This window comes from Triticum urartu, chromosome 3A (assembly GCF_056163025.1).
Source record: "Triticum urartu cultivar PI428250 chromosome 3A, HENAU_Tu73, whole genome shotgun sequence".
In the NCBI taxonomy this organism is placed as follows: domain Eukaryota; kingdom Viridiplantae; phylum Streptophyta; class Magnoliopsida; order Poales; family Poaceae; genus Triticum; species Triticum urartu.
This window is the reverse complement of record NC_141875.1, coordinates 678,276,722-678,303,985: the sequence shown is the minus strand read 5'-3', so window position 1 is coordinate 678,303,985 and position 27,264 is coordinate 678,276,722. Positions and strand designations below refer to the sequence as shown.

Below are 27,264 nucleotides of genomic sequence, written 5' to 3'. Positions count from 1 at the left end.
TGGGTTGGGACCATGCACTATGGAGTTAGTATCATAGACTAGTATCATATGGATGATATTAATGATATTGCTAACTGTGAGAGGTCATAGGACACTCATGTGATCATAGCAAAGCTCCCTAAAACATGTCGTTGCGTTGGTTTTACTGGAAAAGGATTACTCGATGCCTCAACGGGTTAAGAGTTTTCATTAATAAGACTTGCCAGTACATGTTAGATTGCATTGTTGATGGAGGGGTCGCCGATAGATATGACGACTGAGGAGCTACTGTAGATAAGGGCTCTGATGAAGACACTGACAAGTAAGGAGGAATGCAGTCATTTTTTTAAGAGATGGAATCACTGAATTTAGGAGATGAGGAAGCATTGGTAGTCACTGGAAGCAAGGAGTTAATACTTGGCTCTGATTTCCCGACTCCTCTTGATGGAGACAAGGAGGCTAGAGTTATCAACTGCTGATGATATATATACATATGGATAATGCTTCATTAAGATCTCTATTCACAAGGACAAGAGACAGCTGAATACTGCACCTGGTTAAGATGAGGAGCCAACTAGAGCACAATCCAGCTAAGATTCTAACTACTTTCTGGTGATGAGGTGGCACACGTCAAAATGTGACATACTAATTAGCTCCTTATATAGAGGTAAACACGCCATTACAACTGAAGAAGAGTTTTATTAAACCATTTAGTTTACAGGAAATCAAGAAACAAAGCACCAGATCGTACAAGAGACACACATCTCCAAGTGACAACTTACAAGATTAAGAAACCAGAGCAGCCAGCCAAACATTCTTTAACAAAGACATGCCCAGGAAGCCAGGTTTGCACATCATCAAACTGACAGACTAGACAAGAAGTACACTAGATCAGCCAACCAAATTTCTTTATTAACAACGACATGCCCAGGATGTCAATCTCCAAAATGACCAGACCACAAGATCAAGAACCAGATGTCGTTTTTCATAACAAAGACATGCCCAGGATGTCAGGTTGCCCATCATCAAACTTACATACTACAGGAAAAGACACTAGACCGGACAGCCAAACTTCTTAATAGTGGCATGCCCAGGATGTAGAGATCAAAGGCGAACACCTTCCTCATTCTCCTCAATATCATCCTCCACCACTTCCCTTTCAGAGATCCCAGGGGGCGATGTGCGAGTTTCTTCATGCACCCTGACAGCAGAATTCTGAATCGATGAAGCTCCCTCCAGCAGCACCTGTTTATCCGCCTCGTTTTGTAGACCTGCCCAACAATGACGCAAAAAGACACACATGAAATAGATCAACTCAATAGGAGCCGACAGCCATTTTTTTTATCAAAGCAAGCTTTGTTACAAGTTCTCCACAAGGCGCAACAAAAAGCAGCGATACCAACTATATGTATATTATAATTCCCAAATGGATTTTATCATCAGCCCACAAAAAATAATGCAAGAAGCAAGTAGGCCTATCAAGAAGGCCAACTGAGTTCAAATCGAGCTCCACATATAAGTGGCAGCCGAACACACAAAGAAAAGATGATGTTTGGATTCAACCTCATCACAAAACTACAGGAAAAGTCTCCAACCACTTACTTTTTTTCATGTTATCTTTGGTTGCAATGGCATTATGCCAGATTAAACAGAGCCAAATTTTGATCTTCAGAGGGATCTTGGCTTTCCATATAAAGGATTAAAAGACCTATCCGGACCTCGCTGAATAAATGCTGGTAAACTGATTAGACGGAGAACATCCCAGATCTGGAAAATCTCCAATTGGGATAGTCAGCAGGGCTATACCATACATGAATGTCCTAAGTTCACTACACTATCGTTCCAAGTTAGGCGACAACCACCTTCTAAACCTCAAAGAGCATTGTGATGCGGCAAGATCAACTACAGTTTTATTCGTGTCACAACTAATATCTTACAGGCCAGGAAAGATAGCACTCCAAGGACTGCTACCACACCAGGAATCCCGTCGGAAGTCAGTCTGGGTCCCATTGCCAATCATCATCTTTCTCCCGGCCAAATAAACATGCTTGACCTTGAGTAAATCAGACCACATCGTGGAGTCAGACTGCTTGTGCTCAACCTGCATTATTCCATTATGAATTTTATACTTTGCTCTAACCAACTGTTGCCGCGGACCATCTCCATACTCCAGCTTCCACCGCCACTTACATAAAATATGGCCACATTAAACAATTTCAAGTTCTTAATCCCAAGGCCACTTTTGCACTTGGGTCTGCAATCCAATGCCCATTTGACCAAGTGGTACTTTCTTTTAGGGCTCCCCCTTGCCAGCAATACCGGCGTATAATCTTATTCATTTCCTCTAGGATCGAGTCATGCAACAAAAACATTGACACATGAAAGATGGGCACACTGCTAAGAGTAGAGTAAATCGGAATTAATCTGCCCCCAATGGACAAAATCATGCCAATCCATCCATCCAGGCACTTCACCGTCTTGTCAATGAGAGGGCCCCAGCCGCTCACATGCAGCCTGGACCCACAGACAGGCACTCCTAAGTACTTGATAGGCCAACTGCAAACAAATCAGCAAATTTCAGAACTTTCTCACTATCATCTAGTATCATAATAATTTCACTCTCGTCGAAGTTTATTTTGAGCCCAGACATAGCTTCAAATAAATACAATATGAGATTCATGTTAACACGCTTCCTCTTCATAATCTTGCAAAAAAATAGTACTATCGTCGGCGTATTGCAAAATCGACAATCCTTTATCGATAAGTTGTGGTACAAGCCCAGTCGATTTCCCAGCTGACTAAGCCTTGCTGATCATCCTGTTCAAACTATCCGCAGGCAAATTAAATAAATAAGGCGATAATGGATCTCTTTGGCTAAACCCACGATGACTGCCAAAGTAAGACCCACAGCAGTTATTGATCTTAACACACAACATGCCCCCCCCCCCCCCCCCCCCCCCGGTGCGCGTGCACGATCTGGTCAATCCACTTGACCTGCTTTATACTAAATCCTCTCAGCTCAACACATCTCCTCCTCAGATATGCCCAATTAACTTTGTCGCATGCCTTCTCGAAATCCAGTTTCAGAAAAACTTCTTGTGACTTCTTTCTCCTGGTTTTGTGGAACACCTCATGAAGAACCAAAAACCCTCCATAATGTTCCTATTTCTGATAAAGGCAGACTGGCAGGTAGCTATTAACTTGCTCATAAATGCTTAGCTCTTATGGTCAAGGCTTTGGAAAATATTTTAAACAGAACTTGCAAAAACAAATCAACCTGAATTTTTGAATAGTTTCAGCATCCCCAGTTTTTTGGCAATAGAATAATCACACAAAAATTGATTCTGTTCAAGTCAAGTTTATGTGAGCACAAATCCTCAATGAACTCCATTAGATCATCTTTAATGATATGCCAACACTTTTGGTAAAACTCAATAGGAACACCATCAGGTCCAGGTGCCCTGTTACCACTTACCAGCCATACTATCAATGGCAACCTTTCATCTTCAGAAAACTCTATCGAACATCTCCCAGTCAGTCAGAAAGCACACCACCCGTATCCCAGGTATCATTGCTCATGCTAATCGGGTTTCCTTCTCCATGTCCAAATAAGACCTTATAATATTCAGTAGCCTGTTTTAAAATATATATGTTCCGTCGCTGCAGTACTTCATTCCCATTCTTCATAGTGTAGAGCATTTTCTTTCTAACTCTGCCATTAGCAATTTTGTGGAAAAAAACTCTGTATTAGCATCCCCTTGCAACAACCATCTTTCTCCAAATCTTTTATGCCATAATCTCTCTTCCTCCTCATATATATGCAACAATTGCTCTTCCACATAACTTTTTCTAGCATACAACACCCCACCCCAAACACGGGTTCCTCCAAACTTTCCAGATTAGCAAGCTCAGCAAGCAACTCCTTTTTGCTCTTGACAATATCACCTCTCAAATTAATCCCCCAACCTTTGAGACTGGCCTTCACATTTTTCAGTTTCAACAGGAATCTTCCAAGGTTATATTTGGCATAAACCTGAGTCTGCCAGGCAAGATCAACTCTTCTCATAAACTCAGGATGAGAGAGCCAAGAGGTTTCAAACCTAAATTCTTTACTCCTTTGTTCACAAATCTCCTCAATGTCCATAATCAAGGGATTATGTTCTGAGACAGCTCTAGGCAACTTCCTGACATATGTTGTTAGTGGGAATGTCAATTCCCATTTGTCGTTAATCAGAACTCTATCCAACTTCTCCAAAGTAGGCTCCTCTTGGTTATTAGACCAAGTATATGCCCCACCAACCATATGCAACTCCCTTAATTTATGAATTTTAATAACAGAAGTAAACATGTCCATATATCTGTATGTGTTCACAACTTTATTCTTATCACTATGAAAACGCAAAATATTAAAATCACCACCTATTAACAAAGGAATGAATTGAACTACGCACAAATCGGATAAAGTAGCTAAGGAAGATTCTTAATCACAATTCTGAGCAGCCCCATATACAATCACCAAGTACAATTTATGCAGTGATTTTCTATCAGTCAATAAAACCCGCACCAAAAAATCTACCAACATCACTATCATGAATATCAAATCTAGGGGATTTGATGGCACATAATAACCCACCAGACTTGCCCATGGAGGGGACCAAAACCAAGAGCATACAGCCCCAGTATCAAATTTCCGCTACACAGGAGTCAATATGCTCCTTCATAGTTTCCTAGAGCTCCACAAAGTCAACATTATCATCAGAAAGAAGATCTCAAACAGGAAGACATGCCTCTCTTTCCCACCCCTGCTGCAATTCCATGAGACCAATCATTGATGTTTATTAGTTCTGTTGCGAGTCCTAGGGCCTGAAACAATCTCACTCAAAGGGTAGTTTTTGCCGGTCCTACTTAGGGATACTATGCCACTAAGGGACACCACATTAAAAAATTTCTCAACACTCTTCTTTTTAAGATTTTTCTTAGCTCTTCTAGATAAAATAGGAGACAAGTTATCCACCAAACTGAGTATTCTATCATCAGGAACATGACTTTTATCCACATTAGCATCCCCATAATGGAAGAACTCATATTCAGTGAATTAGTAATACCTTGGTTCCCTTCAATCAAACGAGCAGTATGCCAGCATTTGTTGTTTTCCTGGCACAATAAAATGCACTGTTAATTTCAGTATAAGGGAATAAATATCTAACTAGTTGAATGATAAAATCATATTGGTTACATAATTAATTGATACTAAACTCTGACACCATAAAATCATTTCTTTGTTTATATTATTTCCATCTTAGAGAATTTACTAACTGGTAAGCTGTATCTAAATATAAATAATCAAGGTTGTCAGTGAGATAATCTTAGGTTGAATTATTTTTGGATTAACAAGTACCAGAATTGATGACCACAATGTAAAACATGAATAGAAAGGCAGGGATAAGATCAACAACAACAAAGTCTTTCAGCCGCAGGCAAGTTGGGGTAGGTTAGAGTTGAAACACGTAAGATCAACCAAGTAAGGTATAGAATATGAATAATTCCATGCACGCCTGTCCATGGCTAGTTCTTTGGTGATATTCCAGTCCTTCAGATCTGTGTTCATGGACTACTCCCATGTCAAGTTCGGTCTACCCCAACCTCTCTTGACATTATCAACACACTTTAACTGTCTGCGATGCACTGGCACTCCTGGAGGCCAGTGTTGTATATGCCCCAACCATCTCAGGTGATGTTGGACCCGATCTTTTCTTGTGTGGCCACATATCCATCTCAGCATGCTCATCTCTACTACACACAACTGTTGGACATACAAGCATTTGGCGCCATAAAACATCGCAGGTCAAATCGCCATCCTACAGAATCTTCCTTTTAGCTTTTGTGGCATTCTCTTGTCACACAGGACACTAGAAGCTTGGTGCCACTTGATCCATCCAACTTTGATTCGATGGCTCACATCTTCGTCGGTATCACCATCCTTCTACAACGTTGACACCAAATATTGAAACGGGTCTTTCTGAGGTACCACATGCCCATCAAGGCTAACCTCCTGCTCCTCCTCATGCCTATTGTTGGAATTAAACCCAACGTTCGTGTCCGCGTCCTGTATGTATACGTGTGTATGTATCGTGTCCGTGTAGGATTAGTGTTAGACGTGGAATAGGATTAGTACTAGTTGGCTAGGCTGAGTAGTATATATATCCACGTACCCCTTGTAGACACTGGACCATGAGTTGATCAATAAAGTAAACAAGGCTCGAGATGAGCCTTTGGCTATCAAAGTGTGTATGTTTGTGCTGCCGGCTAGAATCGATCAAGTTGATCGATAGCTAGCTAGCTTTGGCTATTATACCAACTAGCACTAGTACGTGCCTTGACAAGGGATCAAGGGTGCTAGTTTGTACGTGCATATTTGGTGGCGAGTTTGCTACGGTGCGGTGTCTCGACGTAAAGCACTTCGTCGAGTTCGTCAGCAAGCTTCGTTCATCGTCGCTGGTCGTATCATCGTCGCCGGAAAGTACTCGGTGTCGGGACTGGGCCAAAAATTGGTATCAGAGCAAGGTTGATCTTCTAGTAATGAGAGATCATGTCAGACGACGAGAAGAACAAGCAGCTGGCGGAGTACTCCGATGTGGCTAAAGTAATTGCTACTCCAGTGAGATCGAAGTATCCACGATTCGACCGTGGGAACTTCGTGGTGTGGGCGACCATGATGGAGTGTGCGCTCGAGGCCAATGAGCTCTGGGAAGCCGTTGACCCCGGCGGTGACGAGTACCTGAAGGGTGGTGTCTTGTATCGGAAGGATAACCAGGCTATCACGGCCATCTGCTCGGTGATGCTGGTGGACGTGCAACAGCATCTTATCTCGAAGACATCAGCGAAGGAGGCGTGGGACACGCTCAAGATGTTGCATCTAGGGCACTCGCGTGTGCGCGAGGCGAACTTGCAAACTTTGCTGAAGAGTTACGAGAATCTGAGGATGGGAGAAGATGAGATGGTGGACGCCTTCACAGCGAAGGTTGCCTCGATGGTAAACGGGATTCGCGATCTCGGGGAGAAGCTAGAGGACATCTCCATGGTCCGGCGTTTTCTACGTGCTGCACCACCGCGCTACATGCCGATTGTGTCAGCGATCGAGCAATGTGTTGATCTCAAGACTCTCACTTTGGATGATTTGGTTGGTCGCTTCAAGGCCCATGATAAGCGGATGAAGTTGACTTACGGCGATGCGAAGCAGGATGAGTATCTGATGCTTACGCGTGTTCAATGGGAGGCAATGGTTTCCAAGGAGAATAATTTTGACAAGGCATCCATTAGCGGCGGAAAGTACCGTCCCGCAAAGGACACCGACGAATAGTCGAAGAAGCCAAGGAAGAAAAAGTTCGACGAAAGGAATATCCGCTGCCACAACTATAATCTGCTCGGACACTTCAAGTCGGAGTGCAAGAATCCCCCGAAGGAGAAGGCACTCATGGTCCAGAAAGGAGATGAAGGTGACATGATGTTGATGTGTGAACTCGTGGACGAGGAGGATCCAGTTCTTCAAGCGTCGGCTAAAGAAATTGTCAAGCTCCGTGAAGAAAAAGTTCACTCTCAAAATCATAGTTCCAAAACTCGTGTCGAGGCTACTGACGCGAGACATAATTCTGAAATTTGTGTCGATGCTACGGACACGAACATCACTTCGGCGTACGTGGCGCCTGAAGACCACGAAGCGAAATATGTTGATGCCAAAGTGGGCACGTGTGCAATAGCCGTGCCATGCTACCTAGTAACAAGCGATGGACATGAAGATTGCTGCAGCCCACGTACAGGTAGGAGTACGTCTCCAGTAGGCGGGCAAGGAACGAGACGTGATGGACCTGTCCCATCAAGTGGAGAAGCTCCACAAGTGGCCTACACGGCCGGAGGAAGCCCAACTAGGTGTGGCAAGTTACTAATGCATGGTGGCTCGTACAGTGGAGGTCCAGGAGGGACCGCGTCCACATGTGGAGATGGGAACGAAAACGTAACGCCTGTGCTCATGAAGGAAGCAAGGACATGTCTACCTACAACCGATCGTCTACGCCCGGTGATCGATATATGTCCGGAGGAAGCTCTTTGGACAAAAGACTCAGAAAAGGTGAAACGGAGTGGGCGACTGTGTCTAGCAAGCGTCAAGGAACCGGCGGAACTCAAAGACGCAAATGCAAAGGAGTATTGACGTCAGGCTATGGAAGAGGAGTTGAGGTCGATCCACGATAACAATGCATGGGAGCTTGTGGATTTTCCCAACATTGAAAAAGCCATGGATCTCAAGTGGGAATTTACGATCAAGAGAGATGTCGAAGGGTCCGTGAAGCACAAAGCAAGGCTAGTGGCCAAAGAGTACGTGCAAGAGGAAAGTGTGGACTTTGAAGAAGTGTTCGTTCTCGTTGCAAAGATGGAGTCGGTGGAATTACTCATCACTCTTGCGCTTCAGGAATCATGGAAGATACATCACATGGATGTAAATCTGTGTTTTTGAATGGCGAGTTACAAGGAGATGTGTATGTAAATCAGTCACCGGGATTCATCAAAGAGGGAGAGGAACACAAGGTACTGAAGCTACACAAAGTCTTGTACGGGCTACGGCAAGGCTCTCGGACGTGGAACATCAAACTTGATCAGACGATGATTTCTCTTGGATTTGAGAAAGCCTCACTAGAGCATGCGATGTACAAGAGAGGTGAAGGGATCGTCTACTAGTTGGCATCTACGTCGACGACGTATTGATAACTGGAGCAGATGAAGAGGTGATTGCAACGTTCAAGCTACAAATGAAGGAGCTTTTCAAGATGGATGATCTAGGTTTATTGAGTTGCAACCTCGGGATCGAGGTAAATCAAAAACCGTAGGGGATCACACTATGCCAGGAGGCATACACAAGGAAGGTACTTGAAAGCCGTGGCATGAAAGTTGCAATCACATTGTCGCTTCAATGAAACCTCGTCTTGAGCTGAGCAAGAAGGAGCTGGTGAAACTACTCGGCTATAGTGGTAGTTTCAAGGAAGGGATTGTTGATGACCCTAAGAGTACCTCGGACGTGGCATATTTCCTTGGTGAAGGCATAGTAAGCTGGCTATCACGAAAACATAAAGTGGTGACATCAACTTCAAGTGAAGCAGAGTGTCAAGGTGTGTGGTTAGGGAGACTACACGGTGATCTCATGGATCGAGATTTGGATCCAGTGGTGCTCAATGTTGACAGTGAGTCTACGACTTTTCTACGCGAGGATTCAGTGCGGCATGATAGGAGCAAACACATTGATACGATGTATCACTACATGAAGGACGACATGGAAGAAGGGAAGACGGAAGTCAACTACAATCACACTGATGATCAGCTGGCGGACATCCTAACCAAGGCTTTGGATCGAGAGAAGTTCTTGAAGATACGAAGAAGGATAGGCGTCAATGCAGTGACGTGATGACATCGTGTTTAGGGGATGATTGTTGGAATTAAACCCAACGTCCGTGTCCGCGTCTTGTACGTATACGTGTATATGCATCGTGTCGGTGTAGGATTAGTGTTAGACGTGGAATAGGATTAGTACTAGTTGGCTACCCTGAGTAGTATATATATCCACGTACCCCTTGTAGACACCGGACCGTGAGTTGATCAATAAAGTAAACAAGGATCGAGACGAGCCTTTGGCTATCAAAGTGTGTATGTTTGTGTTGCCGGCTAGAATCGATCAAGCTGATCGATAGCTAGCTAGCTTTGGCTATTATACCAACTAGCACTGGTACGTGCCTTGACAAGGGATCAAGGGTGCTAGTTTGTACGTGCATATTTGGTGGCGAGTTTGCTATGGTGGGGTGTCTCGACGTAAAGCACTTCGTCGAGTTCATCAGCAAGCTTCGTTCATCGTCGTTATTCGTCGTCGGTCGTATCATCGTCGCCGGAAAGTACTCGGCGTCGAGACTAGGCCAACACCTAGTAGTACTGAAACCTAGTTATACTATGCCTAAAACCTTTCGATTTCAAAGTTTGTCTCCACAGCTCTAACTTTTTATTAACCCCGCCCGAGTATCAATGACTAGCACCACATCATAAACAAAGAGCATACAGCATAGGATATCTCCTTATATATCTCATGTGACCTCATCCATCATCAAAGTAAAATGATAAGGGCTCAAAGCCAACCCTTGGTGGAGTCTTATTTTGATAGTAAAGTCATCACTTCATCACTTGTTCGAACAGTTGTCACAACATTATCATACACGTCCTTGATGAGGGTAATGTACTTTGTTGGCATTTTTGTTTCTCCAAGGCCCACCACATGACATTCCACGGTATATGGTGGGCCTTCTCCAAGTCAATGAACACCATATACAGGTCCTTTGCTTCCTATATCTCTCCATAAGTTGTCATACCAGGAAAATGGCCTCCATTGTCAACCTCCCAGGCATGAAACCAGACTGATTTTCGGTCACGCTTGTCTTTCTTCTTAAATAGTGCTCAGTGACTCTCTCCCATAGATTCATTATATGGCTCAATAGTTTCATTCCATGGTAATTAGTACAACTTTGTACACCCACTTGTTCTTGAACATTGGTACTAATATATTATGTCTCCATTCTTCTAACAACTTGTTGCCAAAAAATGAGGTCGAAAAGCTTCACTAGCCATACGCCATACTATAGTATGGCTCTGAGGCCTCTCCATAACTCAATGGAGATACAATCAGGGTCCATCGCCTTGCCACCTTTCATCCTTTTTAAAGCCTTCCCGACCTATTAGTACCATTAAAGGAGTAGTCCAACTCAATAGTAGACCTATCATTCCCTCCATTGAACAACTTATCGAAGTACTCTCTCCATTTGTGCTTGATCATCACCTTCACCAGAAGTCGACCTTTTCCGTCCTTAATGCATTTGACTTGGCTATATCCCCTTGTCTTCCTCTCTTGGATCTTGGCCATCTTATAGATGTCCCTTTCACCTTACTTTGTCCAGCTCAACGGTAGAGCTATCATTCTCTCCATTGAACAACTTATCAAAGTACTCTTGCCATTTGTGCTTGATCATCACCTTCACTAGAAGTCCATCTTCTCCGTCCTTGATGCATTTGACTTGGTTATATCCCTCAAATTCCTATCTTGGATGTTGGCCATCTTATAGATGCCCCTTTTGCCTTCCTTTGTGTTTAAACGCTAGTAGAGGTCCTCGAACACCCGACTTCTTCTCCTTAATACCCATTGCTTCACTAACAGCTCGCTTTGCGGCCTTGTTTGCCACCTTGTACCTCTCTATGTTGTCTGCACTACTTTCCACATGTAGGGGTCTGAAACAATCTTTCTTCTCCTTAATAGCCTTCTAGACACAATCGTTCTACCACTAGGTATCTTTAGCTTCGCTTCTACTTCCCCTGGTCACCCCAAACTCCTCTAAAGCCACCTTGCAAACGCAAGTGGCCATCTTCATCCACAATTTTTTAGCACCTCCATCCTCCCAAGGGCCCTCCTTACTAACCCGTCTCCTTGAAAGCATGAGTTGCCCCCTCCCCCTTGAGCTTCCCCACTTCATTCTAGTGACTCTGGTGCACTTATTGAAAGTGCGTTATATTGACTAGAGGGGGGGTGAATAGGCGATTTTTATGAAAGTCTTCAAAACATGGAAGTTATGAAGACAAACGATAGAAATAAACCTATTACCCTGCAGCGGAAGGTAGACTACACTAGGCAAGCCATAGTCAAGTATTCAATAGAGTGAAAGCACAATGACTAATAGCAGCAATGTAGTAAGGATCAGGTAGGAAGATATTGTGAAGCCACACAGAACACATAGTCACTCAGTGAAGACAAAAGATACTGCGAATATACAATGACTTCACAAGGAGTAACAGTAAGTAAAGGGAAGGGAAGATGAAACTAGTGACTCGCTGAAGACAATGATTTGTTGGACCAGTTCCAGTTGCTGTGACAACTGTACGTCTGGTTAGGGCGGCTAGGTATTTAAACCTTAGGACACACAATCCCAGACACCCAGTCCTGAACACGCAGCTCAGGACACCCAGTCCTCACCATATTCCCTGTAAGTGCATCTAGTGCCACCCCTAGTTGGTTTTGGAGTATTGACGACAAACCTAGTTGAGGGACTAATGTGTTTGTGAGAATTGCAGGATAACACAGGTAGAAGTCCCTCATTGATTCGGTTTTCCTACCAGAGATGACCCCTAAAAATGTATGAAGACATTAAAGCCAAAGGTGGTATATGAAGATATTCACATTGAAGACTATGACAAGTGAAGACACCACATGAAGCCTATGGAGCTCGAAGACTTAGATCTTTCGTAGTTCTCTTTCTTATGTGTTGAATCATAGGAACCACCGTACTATTAAGTGGGGTCCAAGAGAACCAGTCAGAATGACTGAAGTGATGCTTAAACAAAACCTATGTCTTCGAGTGAAGACTTTGAGAGCGAATCTTGTCCAGAGTCGGGCAAGTCAGCTTTGCTTGAAGCCCAAGTAAAGTTGCCGTGTGAGTTTGAAATCTGACCGTTGAAACACGTGTCAGTTCCTTAGTGACCCAGGGTCATTTCAGACAAATCAGGTCGGGTTGCCAAGTGGCTATAAATAGCCCACCCCCTACAACCATAAACGGTTGGCTGCTCAGATTCAGAGTACGGCTTTTGTCGTTTGAGAGCAACCCACCTCGAAGCCTTTGAGAGAGAATTCCTTGCAAGGATAAAGCCCTAACCACCCAGAGCCAAAGAGAATTAGGCATCACTTAAGTCTTCTTGTCTGTGTGATCTGAAGACTTATTACACTTGACGACTGTGCATCCTCCAGCCGGTTAGGCGTCGCGTTCTGAGCATCCAAGAGACATTGTGGATTGCCGGTGAACGAAGTCTGTGAAGGTTTGGGAGTCTACCTTGAAGACTTACCAGAGTGATTGGGCGAGGTCTGTGTTTTTAGCTCAAGGGGAATACGGTGAGGACTGGGTGTCCTGAGCTGCGTGTTCAGGACTAAGTGTCCGGTACTGTGTGTCCTAAGGTTTAAATACCTAGCCGCCCTAACCAGACGTACAGTTGTCACAGCAACTGGAACTGGTCCAACAAATCATTGTCTTCAGCGAGTCACTAGTTTCATCTTCCCTTCCCTTTACTTACTGTTACTCCTTGTGAAGTCATTGTATGTTCGCACTATCTTTTGTCTTCACTGAGTGACTGCGTGTTCTGTGTGGCTTCACAATATCTTCCTACCTGATCCTTACTACATTCCTGCTATTAGTCATTGTGCTTTCACTCTATTGAATACTTGACTATGGCTTGCCTAGTGTAGTGTACCTTCCGCTGCAGGGTAATATGTTTATTTCTATCGTTTGTCTTCATAACTTCCATGTTTTGAAGACTTTCATAAAAATCCCCTATTACCCCCCTCTAGTCGATATAACGCACTTTCAATTGGTATCAGAGCAAGGTGCTCCCTTGTTCTGTGTGATTCGGTTTAACCACCAGGAGTTTTAACTATGTTGACTGCAGGGATAATTAAAGTCTCCGCTGCGTGCCCCGTCTTCGATGGAACTGAATATCCCTACTGGAAGAATAAGATGTGCATGCATCTTGAAGCCATTGACGTCGACCTATGGTATGTCGTCAAGAACGGCGTTCCCAAGGCTGGAGAAGGTGTCACTGCTGCTGATGTCAAGAAGTTCGTTCAACTGGACTCTACTGCTAAGAATATCATCTGTGGTCATCTGACCAAAGGACAGTATGGCCGTGTGAGTGCTTTGGAAACATCTAAGCTGGTCTGGGACTGTCTCTCCAAGGTCAATGAAGGCGTCTCAACCCAGAGAGATCAGAGAATCAGTGTCCTTCGCAACCTCTTCAACCGCTTCAAGCGAAATGACAATGAGAATGTCTAGCTCACATTTGACCGACTCACTGACATCACCAATGAGCTTTAAACCCTCGGCGCTACTGAGATCACCAAACATGAAGTCGTCAAGACACTACTGAGATCACTTGATAGTTCGTTTGACACCCTAGCCCTGATGATTCAAGAACGTCCTGATTTCAAGACACTCGATCTGTCTGACATACTTGAGAGGCTCAACACACATGAGTTTCAGCTTTCTGAGAAAAGAGATATCTACGGTCCAAACTATGGGCGAACTCATGCCTTGAAGGCAAAAGCTGTCTCCTCATCTGAAGAAGAATCTGACAGCAGTTCGGATGATCCTGAAGACATTGGAAGGGAACTTGCTATGCTTGTGAAGAAGTTCCAAAAATTCACCAAGAAGAAAGGTTTCAGAAAGTCTTCCCGATCAAGCTCAAGGAATGATGAAGTTTCTGCTCACGACTACAAGAAGAAAACATGTCACAAGTGCAAGAAACCTGGCCACTTCATCTCTGAGTGTCCACAGTGGGACAATGAGAACAAAAAGAAGAAGAAGAAGAAGAAGAGCAAGGAATATGACTCTGACGACAAGAAGAAGAAGAAATACTCAAAGTCTTCTTCCAAGTCTTCCTCAAAGTCTTCATCACACAAGAAGAGCTCATCTGGCAAGGCACGTGCGTTTGTTGGCAAGGAAATGGATTCAGAGGAGGAGTCCGCTTCTGAGGAGGCGGAGGTGGAGTCTGAGGAGGAGTCCGATTCAGGCGTCGCAAGTCTGGCTACAGCATACGTTGCCAAGTCCATCTTCAACACTGAAGACAATGACTTCATCACCGACACCGATGCAAATGGCAAGGACTACTCCGCTTCTACCTACTGCTTCATGGCACGTGGTGCCAAGGTAAACACACGCACTACTCACTATCAAACATCTAGTGACGATGACTCTGATTGTGGTTCAAAACCCAGCTACAAAACACTTGCTAAAATTGCAACTGAACAACAGAAAGCTATGGAACATATTCAAAAACTGTTAGACAGAAGCGACGATCTGTTAGGTGCTGAAATGACTCGATCTGAATCCTTAATTGAAGACATAAAAAATCTTCACGTTAAGTATGAGGAACTTGAAAGTCGTCATGAAACTCTCTCAACAACTCATGAAAAGCTTTCCTATGATTATCTTCAAAGGAAGCAATATCTTGAGAAATTGAGAGCGGCTCATGAAGATCTTCAAAAGGAAAACGAGTCACTTCGCGCCAAACAGATCAGTTCCGCTCAGGAAGGATTTGAACCACCATGTCTTAAATGCATTGAGCGTGATAATGCTACTTCTGTTGCTGAATGTTCTACTGCTACTACTGTTGCAATATCTTCAACTGTTGATGTGGTAACTAACCCCTCTGCTGAGGATACCACTGCTATTGCTGATGAGAATGCTAGGTTGAAGACATTGCTTGAAACAGGGATGTACAAAAGTCTTAAAGGGCATCAGACACTATGTGATGTCCTCAAAAAGCAGATTCTGAACCGAAACCCGAGGAAAGAGGGTGTTGGGTTCGTAAGGAAAATGAATGTTGATGGTTCTTACTGGAAACCTGAGCAGTACCCCAAAACCACATGGGTTGCTGCAAAGGAACCTTCAGCAGATCCATCCAATCTATGTGGCTTCACTTGTGCTAACCCCATTATCATTGATGAATCCCTTGATGCAAACTATAAACTGTTTAAGAATCAGAATGGTGAAGTGTTTGCCAGGTACATTGGTACTAACTGCAGGAATGGACCGCCTATGAAGAAGATCTGGGTTCTGAAAAGGTGTCTGGAGAATCTTCCTGTGAATGTCATCATGACACCTCACGTGAAGAAGACAAACCTCAGACCAAAGGCTTCATACAGTCCAAAGGCTTCATACAGACAGAGGACTCACCTGAGTCGCACTAACGCAAATGTTTTGCAGGGAAACCATACTCAGGCATATGAATATAAGACCAAGAACTATTCTGCTTATTCTTATGAGTACTATTGTCCGCCTGCAAGACTGTTTGCTAGGGCTCCAAAGCCAAAGTTCTCAGATGCTGCACTTAGACTTATTGCTTCTAAGCCACCCTTGAAGATGTGGGTGGCTAAGAAAGCTTAACTCTCTTTTGCAGGGAAAGGTCTCCAGCAGAAAACCAGAATCGTCTGACGCTATTGCTGGGGACCTTAAACATCTTGTAGGGCGCAAGATCAAATGCCCGAATGGTCTTACTATGTACTTCGTTCCTGAATCGCTTGCTACTCTCCCTATTAGTCCTAATCTGGATCTAAGCTTTCATAACCCACTGGTTCGTCAAATGTTTTTGCTTCACAATGCTCTTCGTGAAGCCTATCCTCCTAACTGCACTGTAGGGTACGACACCAGCGTCTTCAGAATGGATTATTGATAGTGGGTGTACAAATCACATGACTGGCAAAAGAAGCCTTCTTATGGACTCAACCTTACGTCCATCTGACAAGAGCCACATCACATTTGCTGACACTAGTAAAAGTAAGGTATTGGGTCTAGGTAGAGTTGCAATCTCAAGGGATTAACACATGGATAAAGTCATGCTTGTTGAATCCCTTGGCTTCAACTTAATGTCTGTCTCAATGCTTTGCGATTTAAACATGATCGTAATATTTGGAAAATATCGTTGCCTTGTTCTAATGGAATCTGACAAGTCTCTAGTATTTGAAGGGTATCGAAAAGATGATTTGTACGTGGTAGATTTCTCAGCAGGACCACAGCTTGCCGTATGTCTTCTAGCAAAAGCTTCAGAATGCTGGCTCTGGCATCGGAGGCTTGGGCATGCTGGCATGAGGAACCTCCACACCCTGGCAAAGAAGAAGCATGTCATAGGCATCGAGGGCGTCAAGTTCAAGAAAGATCACTTATGCGGTGCCTGTGAGGCAGGAAAGATGACGAGGGCCAAACATCCCTCGAAGACAATCATGACCACTACTCGACCCTTCGAACTGCTTCACATGGATCTTTTCGGTCCCACTCATTACTCAACTCTTACTACTACTGCTTGTCTCTATGACTTTGTCATTGTTGATGATTATTCTAAATATACTTGGGTGCACATAATCCTTTACAAGACTGAAGTGTAGGATGTCTTCAGACGCTTCGCCAATCGAGCAATGAACAACTATGGCGCCAAGATAAAGCATATCAGAAGTGACAATGGCACTGAATTCAAGAACACTGGCCTTGATACATATCTTGATACCTTGGGCATCACACATGAATTCACAGCCCCGTACACGCCACAGCAGAATGGGATCGTCGAATGCAAGAACAGAACACTCATTGAGATGGCCAGAACGATGCTAGATGAATACAAGACTCCAAGAAAATTCTGGCCTGAAGCCATTGATACTGCATGCCATACAATCAATCGTGTTTATCTTCACAAGCTTCTGAACAAGACATCTTATGAGCTCCTTACTGGCAAGAAGCCAAATGTCAGTTACTTCAGAGTATTTGGCGCCAGGTGCTGGATCAAGGACCCACATCACACCTCAAAGTTTGCACCAAAAGCACATGAGGGTTTTATGCTTGGATATGGAAAGGATTCGCACTCCTACAGAGTCTTCAATCTCTTTCATTACAAAGTGGTTGAAACAGTGGATGTGCGGTTCGATGAGACCAACGGTTCACAAAGAGAGCAACTGCCAAATGTGCTAGATGAAGTTCCATCCAGTGAATCAATCAAGCTAATGGGAACTGGAGAAATTATACCTTCTGAAGCTCATCCTGAAGAAGAACTTATCATCTCAGCACCTGATCAACATGAAGACAATGCTCAGCCTGAAGACATTCCTTCTAACAATGACAATGATCAGCAAGAGCAAAATCTTCACCCTGTACATCCTCGCGTTGCCAATGAAGTGCAGATTGAAAGAATAATTGATAGCATCAATGCACCCGGTCCACTCACTCATTCAAGGGCAACTCAGCTATCAAATTTCTGTGGGCACTTCGCATTCGTCTCAATAACAGAACCCAAGAAAGTTGAAGAAGCCTTCATGGAACCTGAATGGATTCAAGCTATGCAAGACGAGCTTCAATAGTTTGAGCTGAATAATGTATGGGAACTGGTCAAGCGTCCCGATCCTCGGAAGCACAACATAATAGGCACCAAATGGATATACCGCAACAAGCAAGATGAGCATGGTCAAGTTGTCAGAAACAAAGCTTGTCTCGTTGCTCAAGGATATACTCAAGTGGAAGGCATTGACTTCGATGAAACATTTGCTCCTGTGGCTAGACTTGAAGCCATACACATACTGCTGGCCTATGCAAATCATCACAACATACTTATTTATCAAATGGATGTGAAGAGCGCCTTCCTCAATGGCAAGATTGAAGAAGAAGTGTATGTTGCACAACCTCCTGGCTTTGAAGATCCAAAACATCCTGACATGGTATACAAGCTCAACAAGGCACTGTATGGCCTCAACAAGCCCCTCGGGCCTGGTTTGACACACTCAAATACTTCCTAAAGAGCAAAGGCTTCATACCTGGTTCTCTCGACCCCACTCTCTTCACGAAGACATATGATGGTGAACTGTTTGTGTGCCAAATATATGTGGATGACATTATCTTCGGCTGCACCAATCAGAAGTACAGTGAAGAGTTTGGATATATGATGCAAGAGCAATATCAAATGTCTATGATGGGAGAGCTGAAGTTCTTTCTCGGTCTTCAAATACGACAGCAACGCAACGGCATCTTCATATCTCAAGAGAAGTATCTCAAAGATTGCCTCAAGAAGTTCGGTATGCAAGACTACAAAAGCTTCACGACGCCAATGCCAGCCAAGCATCATCTGGGTCCTGACGACAATGGTAAAGAGTTTGATCAAAAGGTATACCGCTCCATGATTGGTTCTTTACTTTATCTATGTGCATCTAGGCCAGATATTATGCTTAGTGTTTGTATGTGTGCTCGATTTCAAGCGGCACCAAAGGAGTCGCATCACTTAGCTATGAAGCGAATTATTTGATATTTGGCTCACACCCCAACTCTAGGATTATGGTATCCAAAGGGCTCAGAGTTTGATCTGGTTGGATTCTCGGATGCTGATTATGCTGGTGACAAAGTTGATCGCAAGTCTACATCAGGCACATGTCACTTTCTGGGACGATCACTTGTATGTTGGTCTTCAAAATGCAGAACTGTGTATCTCTCTCCACTGCTGAATCTGAATACATTGCTGCTGGATCTTGCTGCGCTCAGCTTTTGTGGATGAAGCAAACGCTCAAAGACTATGGCATTCATCTGAAGCAAGTGCCACTCTACTGCGATAACGAAAGCGCCATCAAGATTGCCAACAACCCAGTTCAACACTCGAAGACAAAGCACATTGAAATTCGTCATCACTTTCTCAGAGATCATGTTGTGAAGGAAGATATTGATATCATACACATCAACACTGAAGAGCAATTGGCAGATATCTTCACCAAGCCCTTGGATGAGAAGAGATTTTGCAAGTTACGGTGTGAGCTAAATATCCTGGAATCCTCAAATGTCCTGTGATTAAGCACACATCCTAACCCTTATGCATATTGATGACTTAGATGTGCAACACACGAAGTAAAGTATATCTTCAATCAATGAAGACATACATTCTAAGTGTGAATACATTAATGTGGAATTTGACTTCGGAGCGCCACGATAATTGTGCGCCGTGTCTGGGTCTAATACTTCCTATACGGTGGGTAACGCCACCACCAAATGTTCTATTTTGAAGTGTTTCACTCATGGCGTTACCTTGCTATGTCTTCACATTTGGTTTGGCTTCAATCTCAACATGTCTTCATGATTATCTTCACTATGTTGAATCTTTTGAATATATATATAAATATACTAGTGTTCTGTGCTCTACAGCATTCACTTATAGCTATGTCTTCTTGTTGAATCTTTTGAACTAAGTGAATGTGATCGGATCCTAACCTCTCTATGCTATCTATCTCAAACTCTATCTCTCCAAATCATATGCATTCTATTGAAACTGTCGAATGTCTTCTCTGCGTCCTTGTCAGCAGAAGATACAAAGACAAACCTTAAGTCCACTTTCAATGCTCATTCCTCCACATGAAACCCGGAGAAGTAGGAACGACCACCCGACAATCCAGGCGTGCGTGGGACGTGGAACAAACCCCAAAATTCTGCATGATGGCCACGTGTTCCTCAGATGCGAATCACCAGGGGCACCTGTGTAATAACGCGGTGTCGCCCCTGTACCTATAAATACACACTTCACGGCGGTCATTATCTCTTCTTCCACTCTCGCACGAACCCTAGCGCCACCGCTAGCCCTCGACGACGCCGACAACGAAGCGCTTCGCTGCCGCAACCTCTCCGACGCCGTCTTCACGCCGACCGCGGACATCGTCCTCTCCGCCGTCGCCGTAGGTGTCCTCCGTCGCCAAGTTAGGGCACGGAAGATCGAACTGCTCGGCCTCATCTTCCACTCCGTCTAGCAGTTCTTAGTGTGGTAAATAAAACTTCCTTTTTACGGCACCGTTGATCCTATGGCTTTATCACTTTCTACCACAAGCAGTTTCTATTCACACAAGTTAGATCTCTCTCATACTGCATCTCATAACATGCCTAGTATATTCACTTATGCTTCACAAAGTAGTTAGATTCCTCACTTGTACTGATCTCTGGATTCGTACAAATCTGGAACCAACTCCTTATCTATGAGTGAATGTCTTCGCACGATGAGGTCAATGTCTTCTAAACTGATTTATATTCAAAATCTTCTGAGAATGCATATGACCTCTTCCCCTTCCCTCGCACCTTAATGCTGTCACAGGTACATGTCCGTGGGAGAATCCCTTGGTTCTCATAGTCTGCATTCATTTGCAGAATTCTTACAGCATCATATAAATTCTCCCGAAGCAAGTTCTTGTTTGTCCAGCAAGCGAAAATCTTTGAAGCCTTTGAACGTGTTGAAGCCTTTCAGTTTAAAGTTCATGGCTTCAGAGAAATCAGCAAGGAAGGGTGGCAGAAAGCGTCGTGGAGAAACATCTAGAGATCTGCCAGATGACCTCTCAGAACTGTACAAGACAGATCCTGAAGAGGATTACAATCAGCGCAAGACCCGAATCCAATGGATTCGAAGATATTGGGCAGAACAATGATTCAAATACCGATTTGTAACCTAGGAATATGCTGAGAAAAGTGCCATCAAGAGACCGCGGGGCGACATCCTATACAAGAATCTTCAACCCAGGTCCAGAGATAAAGCCATTGAACAAGGCTTCTATCCCTGCATGGTCCGTGGGCCACAGCCTGCTGATGCACACCCATCGTCACTACTATGGTGTCGTGACGACATTCTATTCAAGCGCAACTTCCAGTTTGCCCAGAACTCAGCGAAGCAAAACAAGAAGACATTGGGACTAGACTTCAACCCTGGTCCCTCAGCTCCAAGGGCTGATGGCACACGAGATGCAGAACCCAATGTCGTCGGTCCTTTCTACAACCTTGAAGGCCTCATCACCCATATCTTGGTTCAAGGGACTGCAGTGAATGAGCCTGCAGCTGACGCTGAATCAGATGAAGCGCCTGCAGCGCCGAAGCCAAAGAAGTTGAAGAAGCCTAAAGCTTCAAAGCCTGCCCCTTCACCAAAAATCTCACGGGCGAAGCCACTGGCAACTGCACCTCCTGAAGACAGTGTGCAGTCCGAAGATTTATCACGCATCTCTAAGCCCCAGAAGGTCAAGATGCCTCTGCCACGCACCGGCCAAGAGCTAACAGCTGCTGCCATTCTGCACAATGATGCCATTGATCTGTCAAGTGATAAAGATCTTGCAGATGACGCTCTTGAGAAACTCATCAAGAGCAAAGAAGAAGCAGAAATCTTCAATGATCTGCCTCTCTTTGATGTAACAATCATCCACAACTTCATTGATGAATGGTTTGACACGCCAAACATCAGCTTCGACGATCTCCAACTACCCATTGGCCTCAGTGTCGCCTTCCATGGCGCCATTGCTTCAGAGTTAGCTATCGCCCAACGCATTGTTGAACTGAAGCAAAAGATTGACTTTGAGAAATCTCAGTTCAAGAAGCATATGGCCAAGCTCAGCGTGCAAGACGTGAAGAATTTCAAGATTATGCTGCACGAGCTCAAGGAAGCCTTTCTAAAGAAACATGCAGAAGCTCAGAGTTCTCGTGAGCGCATGAAGGTCCTGGCTGATAGGTGTGTGCAAGCCTACAATGAGGCTGAGAAGCGCAAGGCCCTTGGGCGTCCTGGCATCGACCCCAGGATGGCTGCCAAGAAGAGGAAGAAGCCCGCTATGGCCGAACCTGAAGCACCAAGGCAGGAGGCAGATCCCCTTTCATGAGCCTCTGTGAAAGGGGATCTGCCTTGGCACCACCCTTTCAATAGTTGGCACCACTCTTTGAATAGCACCTCATTTACTTTGCCATTAACCTTTCCCTGTTAATTGTTACATGGTGTTGATTGTTCGTGGCCATGCATGCGAGCGATTCCCGCTAATTGCTGCACAAAGCGCATGCTAATTGATGGTGACCATGCAACATGCTATAGCCCACTGTTAATTTTGGTACAACATGTGTGGCCTGAGGCATGTGGGAGTGAGCACAAGGACTAATTAGTGGTGTCATTGGTCTTAGAAAAAAACGATATGCCCTCTAATATGAACTATATGAAGAAGGTGTTGTATTTGGCATTCAAGCATTGGGTTTCCTTTTGGATCTTGCTTGATGAAAAGAGGAAATTTCATCGTGATGGGGATAGATCATTGCAATTGTTGGTCTTCAATGAGGAATGCCTAGTAAGCGCGAGTCATCATCTCGCGTTGACTACATCCCAACCCTTTGTACACACCGCACGTCTCTCCTAGTGATTGAGTGGTCCGCTCAAGTGTTTGAATCGCAATGACGGGGGTGGTTCGCTGCCCCCAACGTCGCGAGAAGCCCATTAAACCTTATCATTTAGAGGAAGGAGAAGTCATAACAAGGTTTCCATAGGTATTGTCATGACCCTGACCAAAACAGACCGCACACGCGTCATCCAATCCGCCGACGACGGCGCTCAGCCAGGTCCTCGACTACCTCCCCTCCACGGAGTGGAGGCTCGAGGTAAAAGAACCCTCAGCACCGAAAGCGTCAAGGAACATTGTGCCCCCTGGAGGTGTCATTGGTCTTAGAAAAAAACGATACACCCTCTAATATGGAACATATGGAGAAGGTGTTGTATTTGGCATTCAAGCATTGAGTTTCATTTTGGATCTTGCTTGATGAAAAGAGGAATACCAAAGATTAGGTATAACAACAAATGTACACATAAAGAACAATTTGAGAGCACTATACTAACTCATTTGAGCACTAGCAACCAAGTAAACCTCAACACGTGATACATGCAACACCTGAGCTCATATTCTGAGATACATGCATATTTGTCTGTCAACTAATTAATTACAAAAATGAATGTATTCGTGTGCCAAATGTTCACCAAAAGTAAAAAAATTACACACACACAATGCATAGCTAGATCCATACGGGTTAAAATATCAAAAGTTCAAGACACGGTCACGCATACGCATAACAAACAGTCATTCAAATTTACCTAAATAGCCAACACTTACATTAGAAGGGTTGCATCTTTTATCATGAACTAGGGTTTCAAATCATCTGAATGTATGTAGGGTAACACAAAAAGATCTAGAAATAAGCCATAAAGAAATGATCTAGCCACCAAAGGTGTCTCAGAGAATTCCATCGGCTTTCAACCGAAAAGGTTGTGGCTTCGTCCTAAGCTCAAACACAACTTTCTAGGCCTCGCCTCTCCTCAAGGAACAACAGTGTGGTAGCGATTCCGCCTGTTGTGAATGAAGGAGGGGGCACGAACATGCAATTATTTCCACATCCATGTGAGCAAGCGTCGCGAACTGAACTCCATTCCGAGCTTTGGTTAGATGGTGCCGTGGCTTTGTCGTAGCAAGAGATGGAAGCTCTCGCTTCGTCACTTTTCTCGTCCATCCTCGGCGAACCCATGGAACACGCCAATTGCATTGATCTACTGAGTTGCATCTAGCGATAAACCTGTCCAAGTTCAAGCTACCTCTCTCTATGGAGGTGTGAGCCATGATCCATGCTTTGCCTAAGGAGATGACTCTGGGCTTTGGACGAGTGTTTTCCCGTGTTCTTCCAATCCCGTTGAGTAACAGTCAAAGTTGATTTATTGGTGGCTATGGTAAAATTGTACCATCTCAGTGGAAGCTTGTTACACCTTCTCATTCAGGCTTTCTAGACACTGCTTCCAAAGAAAGATTTGGAGACAAATGAAAGGGATTTCCATCCTATTTAGCCAAGTTCACTCCTCGAAGCTCATTGTTAAGATGATGGAGAATCGGCTTGTGTCTCGCCTGCCTGAGGTTGACGCAGCAAACAAGGGAGCAATTGCGAAGGGTCATAGCATTCCGAAACTTTTTCCTGGTTTAGCAAATGCTCAAGATGATGCATAGAAAGGAAGTTGATGCCGTTCTCATTAAGCTCGACAATTCGCGCACTTTGATTCGGTTTGGTCTGAGGCGGAGGGAGCAATTTGCATTGTTTTCGTGCACCATTAGCTCGGGTCATCATCAATGGTAGCCCGAGGGACCTCATTTGGCATGCTTGTGTCCTACAATAGGGGGACCAATCTTTGATGCTTTTCATGCTAGTCATCAACATGCTCAATGCCGTGGTGGTTAGGTGTGACCATGCATGTTGACCATGCCTACCTTCGACACTTTCTAGAGGTGTTCGTGGGGGCTTCGGGCTTGTGCGTGAATATGGTTGAGTGTGATAGTGCGGATCAAGTTCGACATTGGGAAATGCCGACTGAACTTGCGCCATTCCCCAGTAGGCCTGGTGTATTGCTTACCAGGTACCCTGGGCTTCGGTATTGCATGTATGCGCTAGTGTGAAACCTTGGGATGCGCCCAAATATAAGCTTTTTTGCTTGGTCTGCACTGCTAGATAGATGTTGGACCTTTGAGAGGTTAGCGTGTTGCAGCCTCCCGCCCTTCCACATCCAGATGTGTGCCCTTTGTGTACAAGGTCACTGAAAACTATCAACCACCTCCTAGTCGGTTGTCTATCCTCTCGCAAGGTGTGCGTCAGTATCATGTGATGAATTGATGTTGCCTCCTACAAGGCATGACATGTTACAGTCCTCATGGAGCCTAGCCAGATAGTGGCTCCCCACTGTGGTTAGGGGTGGTTTCAACTTGGTGGCCACAACACCATGCAATCCATTTGATAGGAAAGAACTAGTTACTGGCTCCCCATTATGACTAGCGGTGGTTTCAATTGGATGGCCACTGCACCATGCGATATATTTGACCGAAAAGAAATCAGTGTGATTTCAAGAAGAAATTCATGTCAGCAGCAATGTAACTAACCAAATCAAAGATCAATGCCGACAACGGAAGTTGGTAGACAATGGTAGTCTAATGAGAATGATTACTTAGCCTTAGTTGTGGTTGTGGCGTGGTTATATCTGAGACCTTTGAATATCTCCTTCTAATTGTAACCCCTCTATATCTTAATATGGACACAAACCGAGGGTTCTCAAAAAAAAAAAGGTTGGCAGAGGCAGAATAAAAAATTGCAACTCAAGCGTTGGGTGGCCTCTGAGGATAATAGAAGGAACTTTTAGCATCATAATCCTACTACTACGATTGAATACTGCAAGCACGGGCAAACAATTGATCCCACGTTCGTAAACATGTCTATCATGTAAAATAGGCAGATTATTTTGACTATGATTCTTCTTTTAATCTCCATTCCCTTATTTATTACCCGTAGATTGTATGATATGTTCATCCAATTAAGTTACATCTTTACCTAATAGTCCTGAGGCTTAATTAGCAAAAGAGAGCAAAGTAAATTGGGGTTAGGGAATTTGATATGGAAAAATATTGTCAGCTTGCCTAGGTTCAGTGGAGATGGCAACTTAAAGAAAGATGAGCTTTGATGCGCGAACTGCAAAATGGGATTGGACCATATGGCTATCAAGTTTGTTTATCTTTACTGTGATTTTGTGCTATCCTATAGTCAGATGTGTTCTAGTGAAATGTGCACTGAATCCACCATAATCAAGAAAGTCCAAGCCTCTCCCTTCTGTCCACCCCTTTATGTATGATACCAAGAAAGTCTATTGGAACTTCTTTTTACCAGCCTTTTTCCCTTATACACATACGCTGAATGATATGTGATATTTGCAACAAAATAGCAATAAGGAGAGAAACACCAGTTCCTAAGTGCGCTACACTCCTCTACTTGTGTTCTGTGAAGATGTATCGACATTTAGGAATGTATGTGGTATACATAAACGAAGACAATTCTGGTTTGTTTTCTTTGCCTTGGACTTAACCACTGGAATGTGCATAGAGTGGCGCAATAGCACATAAATATCATCACGAAACAATATCACCAATACTGACCACTGGAAAACTTTGGTGTGGCAATGACTGCTGGATTTACCTGAGTCTGAAAATCTTGATGTTCCCGGCCTGTCCCTGCCCACGTATCTTGAAAAACCTGGGATTCTGCACAAAAGCAAAACGGATTGAGTCGAGAACTACTGTCAAACACGGAACCTACCTGTTGAACAAAGAGCTTTTGGGAACTGGCCAGTTGAATGTGCGGTGCCATCGATGGGGGGATTTCTTTTGCCGTTCAACAAACGAAACTCCTCTGCAAACGGTCGATAGTGCACGGACGAAATCTGGACGACGCCTATCTTGAAAAAACGGTGCTGATTTGCGAAATGATTATACAATCTAATGGATGATCTGATCTGTCGTGCAGATTCCGTCTGAAAAACTATCGTCCCTACAGCGGTGCTCGTCAACAAAAGGACAATTCCCGCAGAAAAGGCGGCGCGGGGTGGGGGGAGACGAGGGAGAGGGGCGGAGGAGGGGAAGGGGGAGGCGGCGCACCTGAACTCCGCGGGAGAATCGACCGGCGGAAGACACCACGAGCCGCGCCGCGCGGCCGGGGAGAGGAAGGGTTCCTCTTGGAGGAGGGGGAGGCGGCGCACCTGGACTCCTCGAGGCAATCGGTGGGCGGGGGCGATAAAGGGTTTCTGGAGCCAAATTTGGAAAATCTGGCTGTTCCGCGCTAATGGGCCGCTCGGCTAATCCAATGGGCTTTTTACAGACATTCTACGAGTATCTTTCTAACTAATCTCCTCCCCTAAAAAGCAAACAAATCTCCTCCACCACGTACACATTTTGGGACGGCCCAACTAGTTTTTCCGGTTTTTTATTTCGTGCTTTCGGGTTTTTTCATTTTCGTTAATTACTTTATTTTTACATTTTAGTTATTTCTTTCCTTTTTTCTTTTTTGTTATTACTTTTTCCTT

The 27,264-nt window shown here is 44.3% G+C and overlaps 1 protein-coding gene and 1 long non-coding RNA gene across 2 annotated transcripts; one reads left to right on the top strand and one right to left on the bottom strand.

Moving 5' to 3' along the window:
- Window positions 1-870: 870 nt before the first annotated feature.
- Window positions 871-26,945, bottom strand: LOC147981478 (uncharacterized). The gene is made up of 4 exons (XR_015598933.1): window positions 26,840-26,945; window positions 26,382-26,446; window positions 5,085-5,133; window positions 871-1,250 (listed from the first exon to the last, which is right to left on the bottom strand). It is a non-coding gene; the product is annotated as an uncharacterized LOC147981478 (long non-coding RNA).
- LOC147981479 (uncharacterized) lies at window positions 6,569-7,339 on the top strand. The gene has a single exon (XM_087545762.1). The coding sequence runs from the start codon at window positions 6,569-6,571 to the stop codon at window positions 7,337-7,339; it is 771 nt and encodes a 256-aa protein (XP_087401888.1).
- Window positions 26,946-27,264: the final 319 nt, after the last annotated feature.

Excerpts from the sequence above, each read along its gene's own strand:
- LOC147981479 (XM_087545762.1), top strand. The coding sequence starts at position 6,569 with ATGTCAGACGACGAGAAGAACAAGCAGCTGGCGGAGTACTCCGATGTG.